This window comes from Pipistrellus hanaki (assembly GCF_964339955.1).
Source record: "Pipistrellus hanaki genome assembly, chromosome: 10".
NCBI lineage: Eukaryota > Metazoa > Chordata > Mammalia > Chiroptera > Vespertilionidae > Pipistrellus > Pipistrellus hanaki.
Genome location: NC_140512.1, coordinates 70955953 through 70980619, shown reverse-complemented (window position 1 = coordinate 70980619; position 24667 = coordinate 70955953). Strand labels below are relative to the sequence as shown.

The following is a 24667-nucleotide window of genomic DNA, read 5'->3' as shown; positions in this document are numbered from 1 at the left end:
ACACACGACATTCACACACAGACATCTACACACAGACACACACACACAGGCATCCGCACACAGACATCCACACACAGGCATTCACACACAGGCATTCACACACAGACATCCCCACACAGACACACACACACAGACATCCCCACACAGACATCCACACACAGACATTCACACACAGGCATTCACACACAGACATCCACACACAGACACACACACACAGACATCCACACACAGACATCCACACACAGGCATTCACACACAGGCATCCACACACAGACATCCACACACAGACATCCACACACAGACATCCACACACGACATTCACACACAGGCATTCACACACAGATATCCACACACAGACATCCACACACAGACACACACACACAGACATCCACTCACAGACATCCACACACAGGCACACACAGACATCCATACACAGGCACACACAGATGTGTCACCTCTGCTGAACGGGATATCAATGCCATGTCTTTCTAGAGTTTTCTTTCTCACGAAACAGTAACTTTAGGGAATGACTTCGAAGCATCTGCCTGAGCTTGAATTAGTGACCTTTAAAGCTTGTATAATATTGTCTGGTGCTGGTTATATCTTAATTTTCCACTGAGTCTCTCCAGAAAATCCTTGTTTTTCTGGCAGTTACTGAACTAGTGAATACTGTTCCTAAGGGTAGGTTCCTATGAGCCTCTGGTCATAATACTTTTGTCAACCAATCAATACATCACCTTGTCTAATGCATGTTTCTATTTAACAGCAGCTATTGAATATATATTGTTGATTCATTGACATGAACTCGTGGTGAACAGCACAGTAATGCATGCTAAATGGAGCTCACCCCACACACGTGTTTTCCCTGTCAGGCACACACAGCCTTCTCACGCCTCGGAACACGGGGCAGCACTAAGCATTGTTCCCAGGAGCCAGTTTTAAACAGCGTTATCACCAACAAAATCCCACAAAAATGTGAAAAACGTGGCACTGTGCAGACCACAAAAAGAGGACTTGTTTGTAGTATGACAGCTGAAACCAGAGGCAGTGGGCCGCTCACATCTGCTGTCACTGCTGTGGCTGAGGATGACTGCAGAAGTACCGTGAGCATTCCTGTGGGGCACACACACATTCTAGCAGCCGGAGGGATGGCTCACTCACAGCCGGCAGTAATGACATGTTCCCAGGCTGCTGGTGCTGTACACAGTCACAATAAAGATCCGCACCCACACACATTTACTGTGTGTGTGCATGCCTGTGCTTACTTTTTAATAGGACAGGTATCTTGGGTAAGATTGCTGACATACTGTGTGGCCCATGAATCCTCTATGATTTTAAAGTTCTTTATTTTACCTTAATTTTTTAAAAAGTTATTTTTGATGCATATACAATCCTAGATTGACAGTGTTAAAGATGGCATTCCATTGTATTCTGGATTGCAGTGCCCAGTGAAGAGTCTGCTGTCATTCTTATGTTTGCTTTTCCGTTGGCTGCCCTTAAAGTGTATTTTTCAAAATTTGGTAATAATATGCTTTGATGTGATTTTTTTTTCTTTCATCTTGGTTGGAGTTTGGATTCTTAGATCAAATTTGGTAAAAATCTAGTCATTATTTCTTCAAATGTCTGTTTTGTTTTATTTTTTCTCTTCCCTTTCTGGGGCTTTAATAACAAGTATATTAGTGTATTTTATATTGTCCACCAAGTCATTGAGGCTTGGGTCAAGTCCCCCCGCCCCCCCCCCCCCCCCCCCCCCGCTATTTTTGTATTTTGGGTAGTTTATACTGCTATTAATTAAAAGTGGTTTTTTTTTCCTTCCGTGATATCTAATATTAAACTTTTTAAAATGTTATATTTTATTTTTCACCTCTAAATATTTTACTTGGGTGTTTTACAGTCTTCAACTTCTTCTTTCTTTGTGCTCATGATTTCCTTTATGTGCTTAAGCACTTGGAACATGTGTATATTAGCAGTTTTAATGTGTTGTTTTTTTTTTCTAATACCATTATTTTAGTTATTTGTGGATTTATGTCTATTGACTGATTTTTACCTTCATTATGGGTCACATTTCCCTTCTTTTTCATATGAAGTTAAATATGTTTTTTATTGATATTTAGAGAGAGAGGAAGGGAGAGGGATAGAGAGATAGAAGCATTGCTGAGAGAAACATCATTGATCAGCTGCCTCCTGCATGCCCCCTTCTGGGGACTGAGCCCACAATCCCCGGCATGTGCCCTGACTGGGAATCAAACCAGGGACCTCTTTGTTTCTGTGTTGATGCTTAACCACTGAGCCACACCAGCTGGGCTCTTTGTATGGATTTAAAAAAACCAAACAACTAATGCCAGATATTTTTAATTTTCTCTTGTTGAATCTTGGATTTTTTGTGTGTGTTCCTTCAAAGAATGCTGGCCTTTTTATGACAGGCAGTTAATTACTGGTGGATTAGTTAGATTCTTTTGAAGTCTGTTCCTAAGATATTTTAAAGGCTGTTACAGCCATGATTGTAGAGCTAATTGAGCCTCACCCCTAAGGGGTGGCTCTTCTGCAGTCTCCGCTTCATGTCTCATCGCTCAGAGGAACGTCAGTGGTTCTGGTGACTCCTGAGCCCTGGGCATCCTTCCCTTAGGGTCCTGTCATCGCCCTTCACGTGGAACTGTACTTTGTCCTGCCTGTGCGCTCTCTCTCTCTCTCTCTCTTTCTCCCATTCCGGGGCCCCCCTCTCCCCTCTCCCCCTCACAGCGGCAGGGCTCCGGGCCTAGCAGAACTCCGGCAGTTTCCGGTCCTAGGTCCAGGGCTCCCCCAAGCGAGGCTCCTTTTCTCCCTTTCTCCCCCGCTCTGGTCCCAGGAGCAGCTTGTGCAGCTTGGAGACAACAAGCGAGGCGTGACTGTGGACGGACGGCCAGCTTGTCCGAGTTTGTAACGTGAGCAAAGGGCCCGTAAGAGGAGAAAGCCGCCTGGTGGGGAGTGGGCCTGCCCATTGGGAGCAGCCATGTGCCTTCCCTGCCCTTTCCCGTGTGCTTTCTGAGTTGTTGCCTCCTTTCTTGGCTAAAACAACTTCAGCTGAAACTTAGGAAGTGTCACAAGCTATTGATCTGAGGACAGAGGCGGTTCACAGGCTCGTATTTCATCGCTGAGTGCGGCTGCCACACCGCGCCTGTTTCACTAAACTGACATTCTCGCAGGAAATATCGACAACGTGGTGACATTAAAATGCACTTACCCGGCCAGGCCTGAGCCTTCCTCTGGATTCCTATCAGAAATCACTCCTGCGGCTGCAGGACTTCTGAGCGGCTGAGCCCGGTTTTTGTAGGGGAGCAATTGGGCCCAAGGCGATTTGTAAAAGGAAAACCAGGCACATGAATTCTTTCTGCCTCTCACGGGGCAGAAGGGACCTAATTCTGTGAAGCTCCTGCATCACGGTGCAGCCTGTAGGCCTGCCTTCTACCCTCCACCAGCTCACTGCCTGCTTAAAGGGCAGGATGCATTCCACACTGAACCTCAATACAGCGTTTATTTATTCTTTTTTTACCCTCTCCCAAGGATATGTGTGCTTTTTAATTAATGAGAGAGAGAGAGAGAGAGAGAGAGAGAGAGAAAGAGAGAGAGAGAGCGCGCGATTGGTCGGTTGCTGCTGTGAGTGCCCTGGCCGAGAATGGAACCGCCACGCCTGTGCACAGGACTATGCTCAACAAACTGAGCCACCAGCCAGGGCCTAATGCACTTTTATTTTTATTTTTAACGACAGAACTATCATTACACCAAAGGGAAATGAAAGGTATTTAAACAGCAAGGGAAGTGTCCTTGAGGAGGAAAAGCGGGGTGAGCAGCATTTGGATGGACCTGGGAGGGGAGGTACCCAAGCCGAGTGTCCTTCCTTGTCCCCGGGACCGAGGCTCGGGGGCCTGTGGACCCTCACCGTCCCCGGACCCTCCCCCGTCCCCGGGGCTGTGTGGCTGGACCAGCTCAGCTGGACTGTGGGCTCGGGGTCCTTAAAACCAAGAAGCTGACTACCTTTTACCCCAGACCCTGGGTACCCAGATCACAGAATGCTGGTATTTCTGCTTCTCGTTTACAGCAGAGGCACGCTGTGACCGTTCTGATTGGGTACGTAGTTTAATTTACTCCCTCAGCTTCCCCAATGTGTTGGACAGGAATACGATCAACCCCTATACTTGGAGATGTGGCCCTATGAATAACGAGAATGAGTATCTAGTAAAAAGGAAATTAATTCTCTCTACATTGATGTTGGGCACATAACTGCAGTCAGTGTTTCTAACAAATATCTAACAGTGCAGAAGCTCCGCATCTTCCTGCCACTTAAATCCCTGGGAGACAGGCGTTCCCAGATCACAGAGCAGAGGCATGCACGGGGACTGAGTACTCGTGAGCAGGGGCACGCACTGGGACCGAGTACTTGTGAGCAGGGGCACTCACGGGAACTGAGTACTTGTGAGCAGGGGCACTGACATGGTCTGAGTACTTGTGAGCAGGGGCACTCATGGGGACTGAGTACTTGTGAGCAGGGGCACTCACGGGGACTGAGTACTTGTGAGCAGGGACACTCATGGGGACTGAGTACGTGTGAGCAGGGGCACACACGGGGACCGAGTACTTGTTTGAAAGCACAGACGTGTCTTCCTGCCATTGAGCAAGGACAGCAGTGCTCCGAGAATGCTCCCTGCGCAGGCGTTATCAGAGAAAGTGGGTCCTTTCCCCGTGGGTGCAGCTGGGGTGGAGCTGTTAGGCTATTCGGAGAAAATGGATTTTGAGGCTCAGGTGGGAGAATGAGTGATTTTATTTGTGTGGAACTGCATCCTGTATTTCTAACGTCCCTTCCCCGAGTCAGCCATAGACGTGCAGCTGGGACTCAGTAGCGCTAACAGCAAAGCCAGTTTTCCTTTCCCTGGTGGAGCCGGGCCCAGCTCAGCCTCAGACTGGTTACAGCCATCAGTCATTGCTGTGGGGTCCCCAGGGCATGGGCCATGGGGAATGCAGGAGAGCTGGCCCCAAGCATCAAGAGCCCCACAAGTACAATAGAGTGAATTCCTCTGTTCAGGGGATTAGATGCCCCAAATCTTAGTCCCCTTGCAGTGGCCACACCCATTTTGGCCAGTGACCTCTGTGCCCAGGTGTGATTGTCAGGGAGGGAAGTTTTGCACGGAACATGCCTACACTGTCCAGCCCTCCCTTGGCTCCTTTCCTGTTATTCATAACGAGGTTAATTACAGCAGTATCATTAGTAGAGGCTAGTTTTTTCCCTTTTATTTTATTGTTATTCTTCCATTACCATTTATCCTCAATATACCCTCTTCTACCTCTAACACACTCCCCAAGATTAGTTTGTTTTTTAAGATGAGATTGAGCAAGTCCTCCTGAACTATTTTCGATGCATGATCACAATCCTATCTAATAAAACCCTAATATGCAAATCAATTGGACGGTGGAATAACTGGTCACTATGATGCTCTCTGACCACCAGGGGGCAGATGCTCAACTGCTCCCTGGTGGTCAGTGCGCTCCCGCAGGGGGAGAGCCACTCAGCCAGAATCCGGGCACACAGCTGGCAGGTGCAGCGGTGGTGGCGGGAGCCTCTCGCACTTCTGTGGCTGCACGGGAACTGGCCTAAGCCAGCAGTTGGACATCCCCCAAGGGCGTCCCAGACTGCAAGAGGGCTCAGCTGGGCTGATGGACCCCCCAAGTGTACAAATGTCATGCACCGGGCCTCTGGTTGTCCTGTAAGTGCGGGAAGCCTTGGGGACTTGATGTTTCAATTACATATGATCTGCAGCACTTGTTTTCAACACCAGCAGAGAAACGTCCTGAACACGGGGAGAAACCGGGCTTTTATCTATTAAATTAGTGTGGTTTCAATTTCTCGTTATCTGTCCTTGCTCAGCCTGGAGTATTACAAGTTCATTGCTCCTGCCTGGCTATACTGAAAGTTGAAACTCAAAGTCATTTTCTGCCTTATTGACTTGCAGGAGCACACGGAAATTATCTCTGTCAATGAGGAGAGTACTTACAATTTTTTTCCCTTCTATTAACACTGTAGACAGATTAGTTTCAACATTCCGCAGGATCACATCTCCTTTCTGCTCTTTGTAGATGAATTCGTTATCTGCGAGAGAGGAAATTAAAAAAGAAGCATGAGACACGCAGGAGCTCACCCAGCCTTTGACGGACACGGTGTGCACTGAATGGACTGCTTCTGAGCGGATGCGTCCTGCGTGCACCCAAGGGGCCTTTAGCTCCTCTTAACATAACCTCCTGTGAACCCCGCCTCTGAGTCTTATCTCCTAACCTACACACTGACATTTAAAACACAATGTACACCCACAACATTTCTGGAATATTCTAGAACTTTTTTGGAGAGGACACAACGTGAGCACAGACAGCAGATTAAAGAACCTGCTACCATAAGGGATGGAAGATAATGGGCACTAAAAGGATCAATTTCTTACATCTGAAATTTTGGGGTGAAATCTGTAAGTGTGCACACACAAATACCTCCATCCATTTCCTTCAAAATTGTTTTCATTTTGCTATTCCTTCAGGATTTGGCTGTTCCTCAGAGATCTTTGACCATCTACACTGTATCCTCAATGACATTGATACTTTGTATCATCAATCACCCACTTAGAAAACTAATAAAACGGGGTACACTGAACCGTGTGCACAGAGGGGCATGTTTGCCAACATGCTGGTGTGTGGCCTGTGTGTGTGAACACGGTGACTAAAGGGAGCTTTGATAGGCTTGGTGGTGAGAGGCAGCACATAAAATAGAAAAAAGAGAAAAATTACTGTCTTTCTGGGGGAAGGGGTAACTTTGAGCCGGTGTGATGGAAAAGGCCTCTCACACAACAGTGGACACCACTGGGCAGGCGGATGGATGCCAGTGGTGGTGCCTGTTCCAGTCTCTCGATTCTACTTTACAGAACTGCATTCTTTTCCTTTTTATTCCTTCCTCTTACCTGCCCAGACTTTCATTTTCTCTCTTTTTCTAGTTTGTTGAGGTGGAAGTTTAGCTCTTTGGTTTCATCTTCCATCTTTTTAATAAAACTATTAAAGCAAGAAGTTCCCTCTGTGGATGGTGTTAGCCACGTCACAAATTTTAATGTGCTTAATGGCATTTCTGTGGGGTTTAAGTTATTCCTGATTTCCCCTGTAATGTCTGCTTGGCCCAATGGCTATTTAGAAACACGCTGTTTAATTTCCAAGTACGCAAAGTTACTCTGGCTGAAGGCACCTGCCCCTGCCTGGACTTCTCCAAACAAGTCTGAGCCCCCGGTGTTTCCTTAGGCACGTTCTTGCTTAAAGGCACTGCAGACACATGTGTCTTTGCAAGGATGTTTGCCCTGCTGGTAGCATCTAATAGTTAAGTTTAGTTCTGTTGTTACAATAAAAGCCGAAGGAGGCATGAGAATGGGGCTATTTGGTCCCTGTAGCCAAGCAGCCCCTTAGCCTCTTTCACAGAAACGCGTGTCAGAGGAATCATTCATCTGTCACTCGGGGGCTGCAGGTCAGCCCCTCAAAGCGGTGCGCCGTGTGAGGACCAAGGAACGCAATGAAACACCGCAGAGCCCTCCAAAACGAAAAGCAAGGAAATGGAAGTGACTGCGCAGGAAGTCACGGGAGCCGCCTGGGATTTCCAAGTTTGAGGGGTTGTTTCCCAGCTAAGGAATTCACTGTCTCGGCTATGCCTCTTAAGAATGCGAGTATGTTTTCCGTTAGAAAAACAAGCCTATTTCTGAAAGTAAGGGAAAAAAGGCCTTTCCTATATTTATCTAGGAAGCAAAGGTTTTATATGTTATCAAAATAATTATATCAATCAGGAAGCTGATTACTTTAAATGGCTAGATTACTTAATACTATTTAATAATAATAACAACAACAATAATAATATATAATCTTTTAGTTTAATGTATTTGTCTACCTTCCCAGGGTTTGTATTTTAAGAAACTTTTCCTTGACCTAGAATTGGCTTTAGGTCATTCCAATGGGCCCTGGAATGCCTCAAGGATTTGCTTTCTCTCCTTAAAGAAAGAAAGTTTTATACTTAAGGTATATGGAAAGCTCTGTCAAATAAGGAAATGATAATTATATTCTACTTATATATGCATATTAAATAGATTCTGATATGCTTTCATTTATAACTAATTGTTATAAGTTATCATATTGTGGAATATTGTGTTTTGCAGAAAGATAAGATTCCATGTCATTTGCATTATAATCAAATCAATAACTGTGTCATTTTAAATTTCTTGTCATTTGGAGACATTTAAAAAATGTTACATCTTCTGAGGGATCCATGGAAAGGACTCTGATTTATTTTAAGCTACATATCTCTGAGAATAAACTTTCAGATCATCCCCTCAAATTGGATAAAAATTATTAGAACTCTGTAGATTATCTGGATTTATAGAAATATGGCAAGAAAAATCAGGAGAAAAGAATTTGATTATAGGACTAATGAACTAAAAATAATTATAGTTTTAGTAATTATCATTCTCATGACAATGTGTTTGTTTGCATGAATCCGATAAGAATATGATTTCTTTGTAACAGGACATGAGTCAGTTTCCAATTATAGTTTTATTAACCAAAACTTTGCTGGAATATCATGTCTGAGAGACCTGCCAGGACTCTGGATGCCAGCAGAAAGCTCTGAGGAGTGAAGAGTGACCTTGAAGCCGATAAGCCCCTTAGATAAATAGCCCAGACCCTTGCTTGGTCACATGGTTCATGGCAGTATTTAGATACAGAAAGCAGACTGACGGTGGCCAGACAGGAGGGAGCTGGGTGGGAAGGGTGACGGGACTGAGAAGTACAGATGGAGTGACGGAACAGCCACAGGAACGGGTTTCTAACCGCCCACATTTGATCACCCTCGTTCCCCCACTTCTGTTTGCACCTGCTCAGTATGCTGGCTGCTGGGGCTAGGCGTGTGCTCGCTCGGACATTCAGCAGGAATGACAGCTGCTCAGGAGGCAAACGCTTCCCCCCTCCCTCCCGCCAACACCACGGGATGACGTAAGCTCTCCTTCCCCAAACGCTCTCACTGCACCGCATTTAGTCTACAGAACAGTCACAGCAGCTAGATCCACACGGTAACGCCAACGCCCACCTGAGCGCATGCACACACTGCACACACACGTGCACCCTGCTCTTGCCAAAGTACCTGATCTTACGAGCAATGCACCAAACCTCCAAACCTGCTCTGGGTTTGCTTTATATCCAGTCCACTCACTAGCCGTTTCCCACGGCTCTTCTGAGCTGGACACTGTGCAGGAGCCGGGCCTGCCGTGTGCCGCAGCCCCTGCAGCGCGGCCGGACGGGAGGCGGACACTCCGCATTGCCTCTCACCGAGGGCGGGCCTCAGCCCTGCCGGCTCAGGTCACCCACAGTTACTGACGAGGGCGCCTCCCTCCCGCGAGGCGCCGCTCAGGGGGCTGAGGCAGACAGGCCATGACCTTGGGCCACACCCAACACGGTCTCCACTCCCCTGTCCTTGTTCTCTCTGTGACCCCCGCCTGTGGGCCACTCTGCTCTGAAGGGAGGGGCCCTGTCAGGGGACGTGTGGGTGGCTTTCCATGTAGCCAACACATAATGAACATTTCAAAAGAGAAAAATAAAAATTGTGATAAAGACCAGGAAGCATGAGAGTGAAAATGGAAAATTAGGTATGACATTTTGATGGCAAGGGACAACCAGACATGTTGTCATGACAACAACAAACACCTGGGTGCTGAAATCACCGACACTGAAGAGACACCTGTCACAGTGCCACCGTGACAGCCACACAGGAGAGCAGCCGTGAAGGTTGACAATCTGACTTCTGCTGACGCCCCGTTTCTGTTTTGTGATCTAGTTAAACCATCAGCAACAAATATCTCCATTTCATGATTACTTTTGAGTTTCATGCATCTTACGTTCTCCTCTTAGTTCCGGGGTGAATCGTTATCCCTGAGCTGAGTCGACGTGCAGGGTCTCATCGGTGAGTAAGCCATTGTTCCTCCCGGTTTGCCCGGTGCCCCTTCCTCCTACAGGGACCTGCCACAGAGACCATTACACGGTGCACAGGCCTGTGAGCCACGCTGTTCTGAGTCAGTTCACGGGGAGCAGCTCTCCGAGGAGACCATTAGTGCCATCCTGGCTCTGGGCTCTAATTCATTTTCCTCCTGTTAGTGGCTCTTCACTGCCTCTGTGCCTTCACAGGCTGGTGAGCACAGTCTTATTGCATGTTTTTGGAGTTTTGTGTGTCTTAGAATGTTTCCATCTGAACCAACAACCAACCAGAACATTGTGTAGATGTTAAAGAAGGACATTTGACCATCAGGAAAAGCAGAAAACAACCACATAGAAAATTGTGCTGTGGAATGTATCTATCTATCTATCTATCTATCTATCTATCTATCTATCGTTAATATGCTAAGTGTCTGACCTTCCAACTGGTCATTATGATGTGCACTGACCACCAGGGGGCAGATGCTCAATGCAGGAGCTGTCATGATGCACACTGGCCATTTACAGAGAACTGCACCATGGACCTGTCACCCACAAAGCAACACTCAGCTTCCCCCAAGTGGGACACAGGCCCTGCCACCACCCCAGAGCAACAGCCCACCAATTCACAGCCAACGCTGCCCAGCCCCATTTTGCTGTGGGGTACAAAATGTGGCCCACAGCCCAGCCCAGCCCGGAAATGGTGGCTGTGGGCTCTGGGTGATGATGTCATGTAGCAATACCTGGCTTCCTCTCCCTAGCAACTAGCCTCCTGGCAGTTTCTTCGGCCCAGGAACACGACTTGCTTTATGGCCAGGTGGGATTGGGCCTAAATGGCCAGTCGGACATCCCTCTCACAATCCAGGACTGCTGGCTCCCAACAGCTTGCCTGCTTACCTGCCTGATTGCCCCAAACCGCTTCTGCCTGCCAGCCTGATCATTCCCTAACCACTCCCCTGCCAGCCTGATAGATGCCTAACTGTCATCCCCTACAGGCCTGGTCACCCTTAACTGCCCTCCCCTGCAGGCCTGGGTCCCCCTCCCCCCCAATTGCCCTTCCCCACAGGCCCAGTTGCCCCCAACTTCCCTCCTCTGCTGGCCTGGTCACCCCTAACTGCCCTCCCCTGCAGGCTTCATCACCCCCAACTGCCCTCCCTTGCAGACCTGGTCCCTCCCAACTGCACTCCCCTCCTGGCTATCTTGTGTCTACATGGGAACAGCCATCTTGTGTATTGGAGTGATGGTCAATTTGCATATTACTATTTTATTAGATAGGATACTTTAGAACAATTGAAAATAAGAATTCCTGGGACAGGGAAATGGGCGTGATGCAGGCTATGGCAAATGGAGAGAGGGTCTGACGAAGCGAAGGGCTGTCTTCATTGAACCTCTTCCCTGCTTTCCCTCAGACCCAAGTTATGGTTTTGCAAATCACAGGTTCTTATAGTAAAATCAGCATAAAAGGGTACTTTCTAATTTAATAAAGACCTATGGGTTCAGGTAATTGTTTTTTGTTTCATTTTTTTTTATTGATTTCAGAGAAAGGAAGGGAGGGAGGGGGAGAGACATCGATATGAGATATCAGTTGGTTGTCTTCCACACACAACCAGAACCAGGGATCCACCCACAACCTGTGCGTGTACCCTGGTGTGGGAATGGAACCCCCAACCAGGTATGTGCACTGACTGGGAATAAAACCACAACCTTTTGGTGTAGCCAACAACGCATCAACCAACCGAACCACACAGGCCAGGCCATGTACACTCTGATTGGACCTCTGCACCCCACTCTCATGTGCTCTTCTGAACAAGGCTGGGCAGCACGTGTCTGGGTCAGCCCCTCGTTCCTGGATGACAGCGAGAAAGGCATCTGTCCCACACGGAGCTACGTGGGGTGTGACAGACCGAGACTCCTGGTGGAACTGGGAGGGCTCTGGCTTTAGGAAACCCCTCTGCAGGCTCCCCAAGGTGGTGTTTTCAGTGGATTATCAGAGCCAATGACAGGCAGACCCACATCCTGCTCCCTGGAGCCCCAGCCTGGTCAGTGAGTGCTGACCCTGCCATGAAGGAGGGAAGGAGATTTCCTGAGATCGTTATTGGTCTCCCACCACACCAATCCTATATAATAAAGAGGTAATATGTAAACTGACTGTCACTCCAACACACAAGATGGCCGCCCTCATATGGTCAAAGATGGCCACCCCCTTGTGGACACAAGATGGCCAGCAGGAGAGAGCAGTCATGGATGACCAGGCCTGCAGGGGAGGGCAGTTGGAGGGGACCAGGCATGTAAGGGAGAGCAGTTGGGGGGAGGGGGGAGAGACCAGGCTGGCAGGGAAGGGCAGTTGGGAGGAATCAGGCCTGCAGAGGAGGACAGTTAGGGGCAATCAGGCCAGCAGGATTTGCTGTTTATGAGTAGCAGCTTAGGTGATGATAAATAACAGAAATCAGCTACAAACTCTTAGATTTGTAGTCTGAGGCTCTTCCGAATGAACTGTATAGTGGTGGGCAAAAATAACTACTTTCTCCAAGATTTTAAGAACTATCACAAAAGAATTAGATTGATTCTTAGTTGCGTCAAAAGAAGTAATTGGGTATAAGGATAGGAAATTCTAGGGGTAGCCCTGGCCAGTGTGGCACAGTTGGTGGGGTGCAGTCCCATGTCCCCAAAGGGCACGTGCCCAATAGGGGGGTGGTCAGGAGGCAATTGGTCGATGTTTTGCTCTCACATCGATGTTTCTCTCTCTTCCTCTCTCTCTAAAAATCAATTTAAAAAAAAAAGAAAATTCTAGGAGTCAATTTTAGATTTTTATGATAAAGAACTGCTCCACAACCATCGCTGGCCCCTCGGTCAGAGCAGGGACTGCTTCAGAGGGCCCTGTGTAGACTATCGATTGAGAGAAGGCCAGGGGTTGCAGTGAGATTGATTGGTTGGGTGGGTTGCTGATGACATGACATCACCCGTTCCTGTCTGCTTCTGCCTCTTGTCCCCACAGGCTGACGAGTGTCTACTGCAGCATCTTGGCTCAGACGCCCCAGCATCCCTGCTGATGTGGACACATGCATCCCTTAGGGCCTCACCGAATCCCCTCCCTTACAGCGTCTCTAGGACTGCGAGTCTGTATGGGACACGTCACCCTGCTCTTGGATGTATTAGAGGGTTTTTAACCTCTTCATTTTGTTATACTTTCTAAATATTCTCTCACTGAGCCACGTTCATTTCTTAAAAACTTCCCTATCATTTCGTAAGAACCAAAGGCCTTCCATCACTCAATCTAAAGTGCTTTGTGTTAGGAGGGCATGCTGCTGGCACTTAATACACTGAATGCTCATCAAAGAGGGAAGTGCCGTAGGAGATCAGAGAGTACGTTTTGTTCACTTGGAAGCCACTCTCTGTGTCTGCTGGGGACTTCGGAAAACCCACAGTGCCCAGGCCTAGGAATCCCCTGGGAAAGTTGTTCCAGTCCCTGCTAATCAATTACCATTGGAAATGGACATGTATGAGTGCACAGAGAGCACAGAGGGAAATGCTGATGATCTCCACACGGACACCTGGCCTCCTCTAGCAAGATGGGGTGGGGGGGGCACCCCACGTCTTCTACACTAGGTAAATATCTTAGTTTCAAGAGACAAAAGGAAAACACTTTCTCTTTCAGAAGTTGCAGATGACCAGGTGTGAGATGTTTTAGCAACCCAAACAGAAGAGAATGAAAAAGAAATTGCCTTTAAATAGGTGACTGGAAGAATTTAGCTAAATACTGAATATCACATTAATCGGATGCAGTAAGAAAACAAGACCGCGCACATTGTATTATACAGAGAACATCCCCTCTCCAGGGTTACAGGAGAGTGAGAAGTAGGAAAATGCCTAAGTTAGTGGAAAAGGGAAATGGAGACAAAAAAATTAAGCAGGACCAGTTTGGGGAGCATGTAGTCAGCTTGCAAAGAACAGCCATGATCTTCCCCTAACCTGAGAGCAAATGGCTAAATACCTGTCCTCACTAAAGATGCAGGAGGGAAAGAGGAGAAGAGGGAATCTTAATGCCAGAGAACACACAGCAAAAATCGCCCGAACACTAAGGCTGTGGGCGGGGAAAGGAGCGGGAGTGTTCAAACCCTGTCTCACTCACAATGAGGCCAGCTGTTTTGAAAAGATATAAGGAGGGGGGGGGCAGTTTTACTAGTATTTCACTCCCTAGAAGCCAGCAATCTCGGGGCGTGTCAAGTCAAAACTGCCAGGTGCGTCTCATACATTCTGGGAAGCCATAGCGAAGTAAAAGGGAGACTTAGGGAGTTAATCTGTGCCAAGACATTTGGCAGGACCCTCCCTCCCCCCACCACCCCCCTACCCTGCCCACACACACAACTTACAGACAGAGGGTATGTAACCCCTCGGACCCCCTCTGCACTCACTCCCCAGAGTAGTGGGGAAGGCTGTCTGCGCCTCACAGGGCAGGTGCATTTAGATAAACTTGCTTATTCAATAGATTTGCTCACTTTGCTTCTTTTTTTAAAAATAATATATTTTATTGATTCTTTACAGGGAGGAAGGGAGAGGGATAGAGAGCTAGAAACATCAATGAGAGAGAAACATCCATCAGCTGCCTCCTGCACACCCCCCCTACTGGGGATATTCCTGCAACCAAGGTACATGCCCTTGACTGGAATCGAACCTGGGACCTTTCAGTCCACAGACCAATGCTCTCTATCCACTGAGCCACACCGGTTAGGGCTCACTTTGCTTCTCTAATGCATTCGTGTTGCTATGATGCAGTCATTTGGTGTCACTTGTTTGAAGACTTTCCTGTGGGACTGACAAGAACCAAGCGGGAGCAGGCCCACCCTTCCACACAGGGACCGCCGATGACCCTCTCCCGGCATTGAGAGGGCCTGGCACAAAAGCATTGACACTGCAGAGCCAATGTGTCATGGGACTTTGTTTCAGGAAACTGTATTTTTATAAAATACTAGAGGCCGGGTGCATGAAATTCATGCATGGTGTCCCTCAGCCCAGCCTGCACCCTCTCTAATATGGGACCCCTTGAGGGATATCTGACTGTCCCTACTGGGATCAGGCCTAAACAGGGAGTTGGACATCCCTCTCACAATCCAGGACTGCTGGCTCCCAACTGCTCACCTGCCTCCCTTCCTGATTGCCCCTAACTGCTTCTGCCTGCCAGTCTATTACCCCCTAACCACTCCCCTGCCAGCCTGATTGATGCCTAACTTCTCCCTGCCAGTCTGGTCACCCCTAACTGCCCTCCCCTGCAGGCTTGATCGCCCCCAACTGCCCTCCCTTGCAGGCCTGGATTCTCCCAACTGCCCTCTCCTTCTGGCCATCTTGTAGTGGCCATTTTGTGTCCACATAGGGGCAGCCATCTTGTGTGTTGGAGTAATAGCCAATTTGCATATTACTCTTTTATTAGATAGGATAGAGGTCATGTATACAGGTGGGGGCCAGCTGGTTTGCCCTGAAGGATGTCCCAGATCAGGATGGGGGTTCCCTTGGAGTGTGGTATGGCCTGGGTGAGTGTTCTGTGGTGGTTTGCAGGCTGGCCACACCCCCCAGTGACTCAAGTGGAGGCTCTGGTATCTGGGATTTACTTTCTTCTATAATTGAAACTGTGTCCTTGAGTGGAGGCCTGGGCCTGCTAGGGTGTGTGGAAAGCTTGGCTACCTCCATTGCTGGGGAAACCCAAGCCTCCTGCTCCCTTGTGGCTGAAGCCATCTTGGTTGGGTTAATTTGCATACTTGCTCCTGACTGGTTGGTAGGTGCAGCTTGTAGGTGTAGTGAAGTGATGATTAATTTGCATATTACTCTTTTATTAGATAGGATGTTTAAAGAACACTGAAAATTTCAGATATATGGGTTTCAATGTGCTCCACCCTCACCCCCACAGACACACCCTGCCTCTGGGACCTTAGAAAATTGTAAACATCTTAAATGTCTCCTGAAAATTCTTTAGCAACAGGCACAGGGGACAAGCCTCCTTTTGTGTATCATGTGTCGGAGCTGGGAAACAGGTCACTTAGAGCACAAAGAGAAGGACTGCACACGAAATGCGAGGGGAGGAGATGCAGCCACTTCCAGAACTTGCACAAACGGTCAAAATCAACATTTTTCTAACTTTGGCAATTAGCCAATGGCCTCCAACAATATGAGGTGCATTTATTTAAAAAAAAAAAAAAGGCTGGATGTTGGTCAGGTCAATGATCTGTGTGTCCTTTTGACTTGTCATCTCCCCGTCTCCCTCTCCCAGCTCCCTGGCAGTATTGAAAGCCAACAGCTTTGCGATCACTGCAGTCATTAAATTCATCAGTGAAGACGCCACCGGAGGGAAGAACAGCTTTATGGGTCTCCCAGAGCTCTGGTTTCCAAAGGATTGCCACTATTTCATCGGTCTGACAGTTTCCTGGAAACCTGTACTCCCCAAAGCACAGCTTGCTCACCACAAAAGCCTTTTCTCTGGGGCATTTGTCAAAAAACAATCTGTGACAACTGTTTTAAACAGCAGCCGCCGGGGATAACAGTTGCAGCAAATGAAAAGTTGACCAAAAAACTGAAAAAGAAAGGCTAGGGAGCGAGAAGTCCACGAGGGCTTAGAACTCGAACATACGGGTACTTTGGGGCTGTAACGGGCTGGGTGCGTGTCTAGGAGATGTGTGAGAAGGCCCCTGGCGAACCTGAGACTCCCAGCAAGCAGGCAGGAAAGGAAGACCGCGGCAGGGTCCTCACCTCCCCACTTAGTGCTGGAGTTGTGCACCAGCATGTACACAGAGCTTGTTGGCCAAAGTGGGCAGACTCAGTCCATGAACTCTCTGTCAGTCATCTTACAGGCACCAAGCCAAGCTGCAGAGGCTTCAGCGTCTGTCCTCCCACAAAAGCACCCAGACCTTATTGCATTAGAACAGCAACATGGGAACAGCAACCAACAACAAGAACCAGCAGCCAGACCAGGGAGAGGATGATCTGATTTCAGAGCGGCCACACTGAATGATTGAAAGTGTCTGGTATTTAACAAAAATCTCGCGACGCAAAGAACTACCGCCCTGGTCCATACACAGGTGAAAACTATTCCCAAGGAAGTTTGGACATTAGACGTGTTAGAAGAGGACTCTTTCAATTAGCCATCATTTAAGCGGAACAAACCAGTGAGCGAAAGATGAATGCTGCATGCTGTGACTCATATGTGGGATCTAATGAACCAAATAGAAACAGATTCATAGACAGAGAACAGACTCTAACAGCTGCCAGAGAGAAGGGAGTTTGGGGTGAAAAGGTGAAGGGATTAAGCAACAAACAAACAAATTCATAGACACAGATAATAGCAAGGTGGTTACCAGGGAGCAGGGGTGGAGGAGGTAGAAGAGGGAAAGGAAGGATAAATGGTGGTGAAAGGAGACTTGTCTTGGGGCAGTGAACACATAATACAATATACACATGATATAGAACCATACACTCGCAACCTATATACTTCTATTAATCCATGCCACCCCAATAAATTAAATAAATATAATAAATTAGTTATTATTAATATGTTCAAAGAACTAAAAAACACCATGTCTAAAGAACTAAAGTATGAGAACTCTGAGTCACTGAATAGGAAACATCAGTAAAGAAATCAAAAGGCTCTACAACGAGCCAGACAAATGCAGGAGCTGAAAGACAAGGGAAACGAAAAAGTCACTCGAGCGCGAGGGTCGCGTCTGTCCTCAGGAGCCGTGGACATGGAGATGACGGAGAACTCGGTCTGAGGGAGGACGGAAACAGGAAGGAAGAACAATAGAGTTTCAGAGACCCCGTGGGACAAGCGTCTTAGCAGGCACATCCCAGGCCCTGAGACAAGGGGTGGGAGAGAGAAAGCAGACATCATCTCTGAAGAAATAATGACACATTGTAAGAGAAGGGAGCTCTCTGTGCTCATCCCATGAGGCCAGCAGCACCTCGACACACAGAGCCACAGACATCCAAGGAAACCACAGACAGACTCTCATATGGATATAGATGCAAAAATCCTCAACAAAATATTAGCCAACCAAATGCAACAACTTAGAGAGACTTACATACCAGGACAAAGGGGAATTTATCCTCAAAATACAAGGCTGGTTGAACACAGGGATCCATCAGTGTAGTGCACGTCTGTCCTTTGTGTCTGACTTACTTCCCTGGGTGTCGTGTTTTCAGCATCATCCCCTGGTGTGCACATGCCGAGTGCCTTTCAGGAACTTGAGTAACGCCCCATTGTGTGTGTGCACCACGTTTCCCTTACCTATTTTATGTTGGTGAACATTTTAGTTGTTTCCACATGTTGACTATTACCGTATTTTCGGGCGTATAAGACGTCGTTTGAAATGAAAAAAAGCCTGCTCAGATTGGCCAGAGTCAGAGAGGTGGTCTATTAAAAAAAGAACTGGTGTTGCCTCGGAAGTGGGGGTAGTCTTATACAGCGAATATAGGCCTAACCCTATGTTTTAACTAAAATTAGGGGGTCGTCTTATATGCCAGAAAATATGGTATGTATATATGACATGTGACACTAGGATGTTCCATGTAGAAACATCAATATGAATTCATGTTTAGCTTAATACACAGATGGAGCTTGATATAGAGACATCATGCGCACGCGTGTACACACACACACACACACACACACACACACACACTTCCTCTCTCTGTCAGCTGTGAGCACAGCCCAGAAATGATGATGGCCTCGTACCAGCGGGTGCAGACTTGGCTTCCATGCCAAACAGAAGGAACCAGGGCTCCTCGGAGAAATGGCTGGTGTAGGCCGGGGAAGACGATACAAGATGAGCCCAGAGGATCTGGCAGTAGCAGAAAAAGAAACAAACAGCCCTAGCCAGTTTGCTCAGTGGTTGCAGGGTCGGCCCTCTGACGGAAGGGTTCAGGTTCGATTCCCGGTCAAGGGTTGTGGGCCTGATCCTGGGCCCGGGTCAGGGTGTGTGCAGGAGGCTACTGATCACATTGATGTCTCTGTCTCTCTCTCTCCCCCCTCCCTCCCTTTCCACTCTGTCTACAAATCAATGGAGGAAAATATATATTCTGGAGTGAGGATTGAGAGAGAGAGAGAGAGAGAGAGAGAGAGAGAGAGAGAGAGGGAGGGAGGGAGAAGGAAAGGGAGAGGGAAAGGGAGAGAGGGAGAGAGGAGGGGAGGGAAGAGAGGGTGAGATAAAGTAAAAGCCCCGATGACGCAGGCGTGCCTGAGAGCATGGAGTCAGCCAGAAAAGCACCCAATGTACAAAGCTGGAGCGTCTGAGAGAAAACGCTGTACTGAATTATTGCACAAAGGATAAAACACATGCATACAAGTCCATAGTGACCTAAGTAAATACATCCGCACATAAATGATAACAACACACTGCCCGGCAGAAGAATTCTGAATCAGCGGTACCTGCGCAGGCAGGTACGGCACGCCCCTCCCTCCTCCAGGGCAGGCTCTGCATGGACTTCCTTCCAAAAGCACAGGATGAAAGCGTGGGGAGAGACACCTGGTAGAGACGCCTGGCCCATGAGACCTCAGCACAGGGTGAGGGCACCAGACGCCTGGCCAATGCGACCTCAGTACACGGTCAGGGCACCAGACGCCTGGCCAATGAGACCTCAGCACAGGGTGAGGGCACCAGACGCCTGGCCAATGCGACCTCAGCACAGGGTCAAGGGCACCAGACGCCGTGCCTAGAATGGTGCTTCCCTCCTGTGTGCTTCTTCCCCAAACCCTAGAAGCCCAGCCGAACAAATCAGAAAAGCTGCAATCTAAGAACATGCTACAAGAGACCTGACCAACATTCCTCAGAACACTGGAGTTCGATTCCTGCGAAGGTCACCAAACCCAGGAAGGCCTGCGAGGTTGTCAGAGCAAGAGGAGCTGAGGAGAGCTGGCAGCCGGGTGTCCGGACTCCTGGACGGGACCTGGAGCAGGAGGGGCGTTAGAACGAGGGAAGCCGAGTCACGCACCGCCTTCGGTTCACAGTGCGCGCCAGTGCTGGCTGGTGAGCTGGATGAATGTACCGCCGGGTGAGAGTGTAGGGAAACTGTGAGCTGAAGTCTCTTGAGACTTTTCAGACGCTACAATGCAGAATGTAGTGGAAAAATATACACCCGAGTTCCTGGTCAGCAAGGAGAGTCCTCTGGTTCTAACTCTTGGCAAAATGCAACCGTTCTTCTCAGTTCACATCCATGGCCCTTCCATGGCCCCTAGTTTCCCAAAGAACAGTCTCTTTCAATATGGTAACTTGGACTGCACGTCCCATGTCCCAGGTCATGCGTGATGGAGGGATTAAACACATAAACTACAGGTTTCAAAAACATCATCTAATTTTATTTTATTTTTAATTGAGAGAGAGAGAGAGAGAGAGAGAGAGAATGAGAATATCAGTTGGGGATCAAACTGGCAACCTAGGTATCTGCCTAGGATGGAATGTAACCGGCCACCTTCTGTTGTACAGACCACACTCCAACCCACTGAGCCACCCAGCCAGAGCAAAACCCATCTAATTTTAAGAGTCCCACAGCAAACAAAAATTAATACTATGTATTTCCCATTTATGGTTTTGTCTTTTAAACCTAAAGCTACCTGAAAATTTAAAGACACACTTAGGTATTTTTAGTTAAGAATGGCTATTTTTAGAGGCAATGTTTTAATTTTAATTTTCAGGAATGTGGAACTGAGGTCCGTGGCTGTAATGATCTGTTGGACGAAAAGGAGAAGGATGAGACTAGAATCATATTTCATAAAAATTAGGTCCCATATGTTGATCCTTTGACATATCGACTCCTGGACTCATATCCCCTCCACACCACACCTCACTGCATTAAAACATCATTAGGGAAGCTCTTGCTTTGGCAGAAAGCAGTGTTCTTGCTCAGATGATCATGTCACACCGCTAATGTTATAAATGTGAGGCAGCTAAATTTACACTCAAGGTAACATTATATATTAATAAGCATATTAATAGGCCAGCGATCCAGAAATCACACACCAGCTCGAAATCCCAAACACATCTGTCTCCACACAGCATACACGTGGCACAGGGCATACATCTTCTCAGGGGCTGGCCTTCCATCAATCCTCCAGAGACTGAACATAGCCCTGTTTCTGTGCTTGTCGTGTGTAACCTTGGCCACCGGGGGGCACTGTTTCATGCACTCCTCCAAGCACTGTTGAAGCTTTTTCCAGTAAAACTATGAAAAATAATAGCTACCAGGACACAGTTCTCAATTCATCCATGTTAGTAAGCAGGGATAATGGATGAACACCAATACTTTACCATTCACGTGGTTGACCCACATGCCCGGGGCACTGGCTTTTAGCCCCAGTTCTCCTCTGGACAGAAGTATGAACCAAGCGAGTGCATGCAGAGTCAGATGCCTCCCCCCCCCCCAAAAAAAAAAAAAACCAAAAAAACAGAAAAGCGCCCGTTTGTGGAACTTCTTCACATCACATTCGGGACGTTTCACAAAACCTGTGATCTGATCGGACGCGGCGTGGCTGTGGATTGCCATGTGCCTTCACGGGGAGTTTTGTGGTGGGAGCTGGACAAAAGCTCTTGGCTGAGGAGGGGTCACCTCAGATACTAAAGCAAGAGCCACATTCTTTTCTCCAGATGGGGGGGCGGGCGGGGCAGGTGCGGGTGAGCAGCGCAGGGCGGTGGTTACGGGACAGTCCCGGGATGGAAGGCCAGCCCAGGGGACAGAGACACCCTCCTGTGGTCACCGCTGGTGCCAGGAGGGGCTTGGTGACAGGGAGGAGCCACAGAGAACACCATATGATTGTCTACCGCTATGCTGGGTGCCTGAAGCTAACATGATATTGCATGCCAACTGTAATTGAAAAATAAAAGCAATTTTAAAAAGAAGATGGAGCAGTCACCTGGACCAGTCAGGGCCGAGAGTGAGCCAGATGCAGGGCGCTACCTTCTGGAAAGTGAAGTTTTCCAGCGTTTGTCACAAGAGAAAACTCTCTTCAAAAAAAAAAAAAAATAGGTATATCATTAAAAAGGAAGATATAGCCCTGGATGGCGCTGCTCAGTGGTTAGAGTGCGTGGAGGTGGTAGAGGGCATACCGGGGTGAAACATGCATCTTATATAAAAACTGCTGTTTGAAATTTTAACCCTGCTATTTTGGCTTTTGTAAATGCTTGCTTGCTCAAATCATAAGGAAAATAAGACTACTCCCATTCCAGAGAGGCAGTGGACTATGCCCCAGACAGAGTTGTCAGTGCTGACTCCAGGCCAGGCCTTGAGGTACGGTCTCATGGCCCCTTCCCAGCATGCACACCTTCTTTCCCAGAAGACTCCTTCCAAATTTGGGAGACAAAGGAGCTAGGAGAAGTATAAATAGAAAAGATTTCTCCATGTGGGAGGGGCCCAGAATTTGAAAGGCACTTTTTTCTCTGGCCCTGCACTTAATAAAATGTAACTCCCTTTCTCTAAGCATGGCTTAGTTTTTTTCTGATCTTCTGTAACGGGGGAATACATGGTGATGGGGGAAAATAAAGTAAAATAAAATAAAGAATAAACATAATAGCCAATAAAAAAAATGACTTCTGGGACAAATTCCTGGTCATTCTGCAAACCCCGACACCAGGCCGGGGGTGGTCTGTGCCATGTGCTCTTGGAATTCCTGCTCAGAACTGACCGCCCCAAGCAGCTGGCATGGGCTTATGGTGACGCTCCCAGCAAGCTGCTGCACTGAAACCAAAAGCAAAACGCACTGAGGTCCCCAGAACAGCCATCGCCACGTCATTGCTCCGGCTTCCCTGCGGGTCACCACTCCATTAGGGCGAGTACTGGTGGAGGGAGCTTGTTCCCTCCTGGGAGAGTCCGAGATGGGGCGGGAAGTTAACGCCGGAGGATCGGAAGGTAAGATCTGGTAAGAAGTCACAGCCCACGCCCCCATTCGGCCGGGACCAGGATGCCAGGCTCCATGAGACCAGCAGTGAGGGGGGGGGGGGGGGCGGGGAGAGACAGTGCGCACAGTGTGGCTAAGGGCACCCCATGGGCGGCTGGGGCTCCTGAGAGGGAGGAGACCCAGGGCGCCGGCTTGTCCTCACACACCGGCCTCTCCCCACTCAGAGGACTCCCTTGCTCTTCGGTCAGACTTCCCACCGGACTCGCACGTGCTCAGAGCCTCCGGAGGCTTCCGAGAGCCGGGCGGAGCTCACAGGAGGCCTAGTGCTGCCCCTGCGCCACACAGCCCAGGCAGGGCCTTCGCCCTCTGACCCCAGCACCCTGTCCATAAACTGGTGCTGGCAGGAAGCAGTCTGCTGCCTTTTAATCTGCGAAGCCTGCTCTCTGTGCCCCTCCTCTCGGGGGGAATGAGACACGGTCACTGTGGGGGTCCGGAGCTGCACAGACGACAGTGTGGGGAGAGGGAGGGAGTCTGAGGTCGGAAAGTACAGGCACATTCTGTGTACGATCCGTGATGGCCAGTGAAAACCGAGTTTGAGTCCCAATGTCAGAGCTCCTTCCGCATTGTCAGATCCTCCCAGGAAAGCAGCAAGACCTGGACACCAAGGATCCTTGTAAATGTGCATGTAAGCTTTTAAAATGCCAGGAGTTACAAGTAAAGAGCCTGGTTCTCCTTCCGACACCGGAAACCTGGTGCCCTCGTCCCCTCCACACACACTCCATGTGCCCACCTGCTGGGTCCTCCATTCAGACACTTAACGCCACAGGAGGCCTCATCCCATGGGGACCTGGGTGTGGCCGTGGGGACCTGGGTGTGACGCGTGGTTTCACAGCTTTAACATGACCAGAGGCCTAAAGCCAGCACTGGGCTCCCCTCTGTGGAAAGGGGTGCTGGGATGGAAAAGGGGAAATGGTGGTTTGCCCAATGGGCCCTCATTCTGCCCCGCCCAGCCCGCCCCTGCCCGGCTCTGCAGGCCCATGGTGTCCTCTGTGCGTCCATGATCAGGACTTCAGATAATGGCCATTCTTGCTGCCACCGACTCCCTGGGCCGCCGAAGACCGTGCTTCCCCTTTGACACTGTCCTTCCGGGCCTTTCCCTGAGCAACGGTGGCCAGTGGCTACCGCTGCACAATGACCCCAGGGGCGTCTCACTCTCTGATCCTAACCCTTCATGGTTCTGATTGAAAAACGTGGCTTCAAACAGCAGCAGAAATACCCAACCATTTTCACTCGGATGTCCCCTCCGTCTCACCCTGAGAGCTTTATAGGAGAATCCGTTTGGCATTGCAGAATATCAAAAGGCAAGATGACAGAGCAAATCTGAAATCAAGCTGCTGCCATCTCCAATCTTATCTCCCGCTTTCCCGGGACCAACCGGCGGCTGTTTTCCTACTTTCAAAGGCAGCAGTTTTCTCCGGTTTTACAGCCAGAGGCGCGGAGGCTCTCCGCTCACACGTGGCTGTGGCTGGATCAGTGGGAATGAGCATAACCAAACACAGGACTGGGAGATCCCGTGGCAGCCCCGCTCAGCACGCCCGGGAGGAGGAGAGAGCTGAGCCCAGCCCTGCCCGCAGGCAGCAGACACGCGAACCAGGCCCTGTCTGTGCCCCAGGGACACGGGAGGGGTCGGCAGGCCCGGGAGGTGCAGTGGCCTCGGCTGGCTCAGAGCCCAGTCCATGGGCTGGCAGCCATTGCCAGGGGCCGGCCCGGCTGCCTTGGTCAGAGGTGCCTCCTGGG

General features: G+C 48.9%; 1 protein-coding gene across 3 annotated transcripts in view; it reads right to left on the bottom strand.

Annotated features, from left to right (window-relative positions):
- Positions 1 to 24667, bottom strand: part of DPP6 (dipeptidyl peptidase like 6) — a 431250-nt gene that overhangs the window by 117269 nt on the left and 289314 nt on the right. For all 3 annotated transcript variants that reach the window (XM_084897509.1, XM_084897508.1, XM_084897510.1), the window contains exon 4: positions 6024 to 6118. In XM_084897509.1, coding sequence (XP_084753635.1) covers positions 6024 to 6118 — 95 coding nt within the window. The remainder of the gene's footprint in view (positions 1 to 6023; positions 6119 to 24667) is intronic.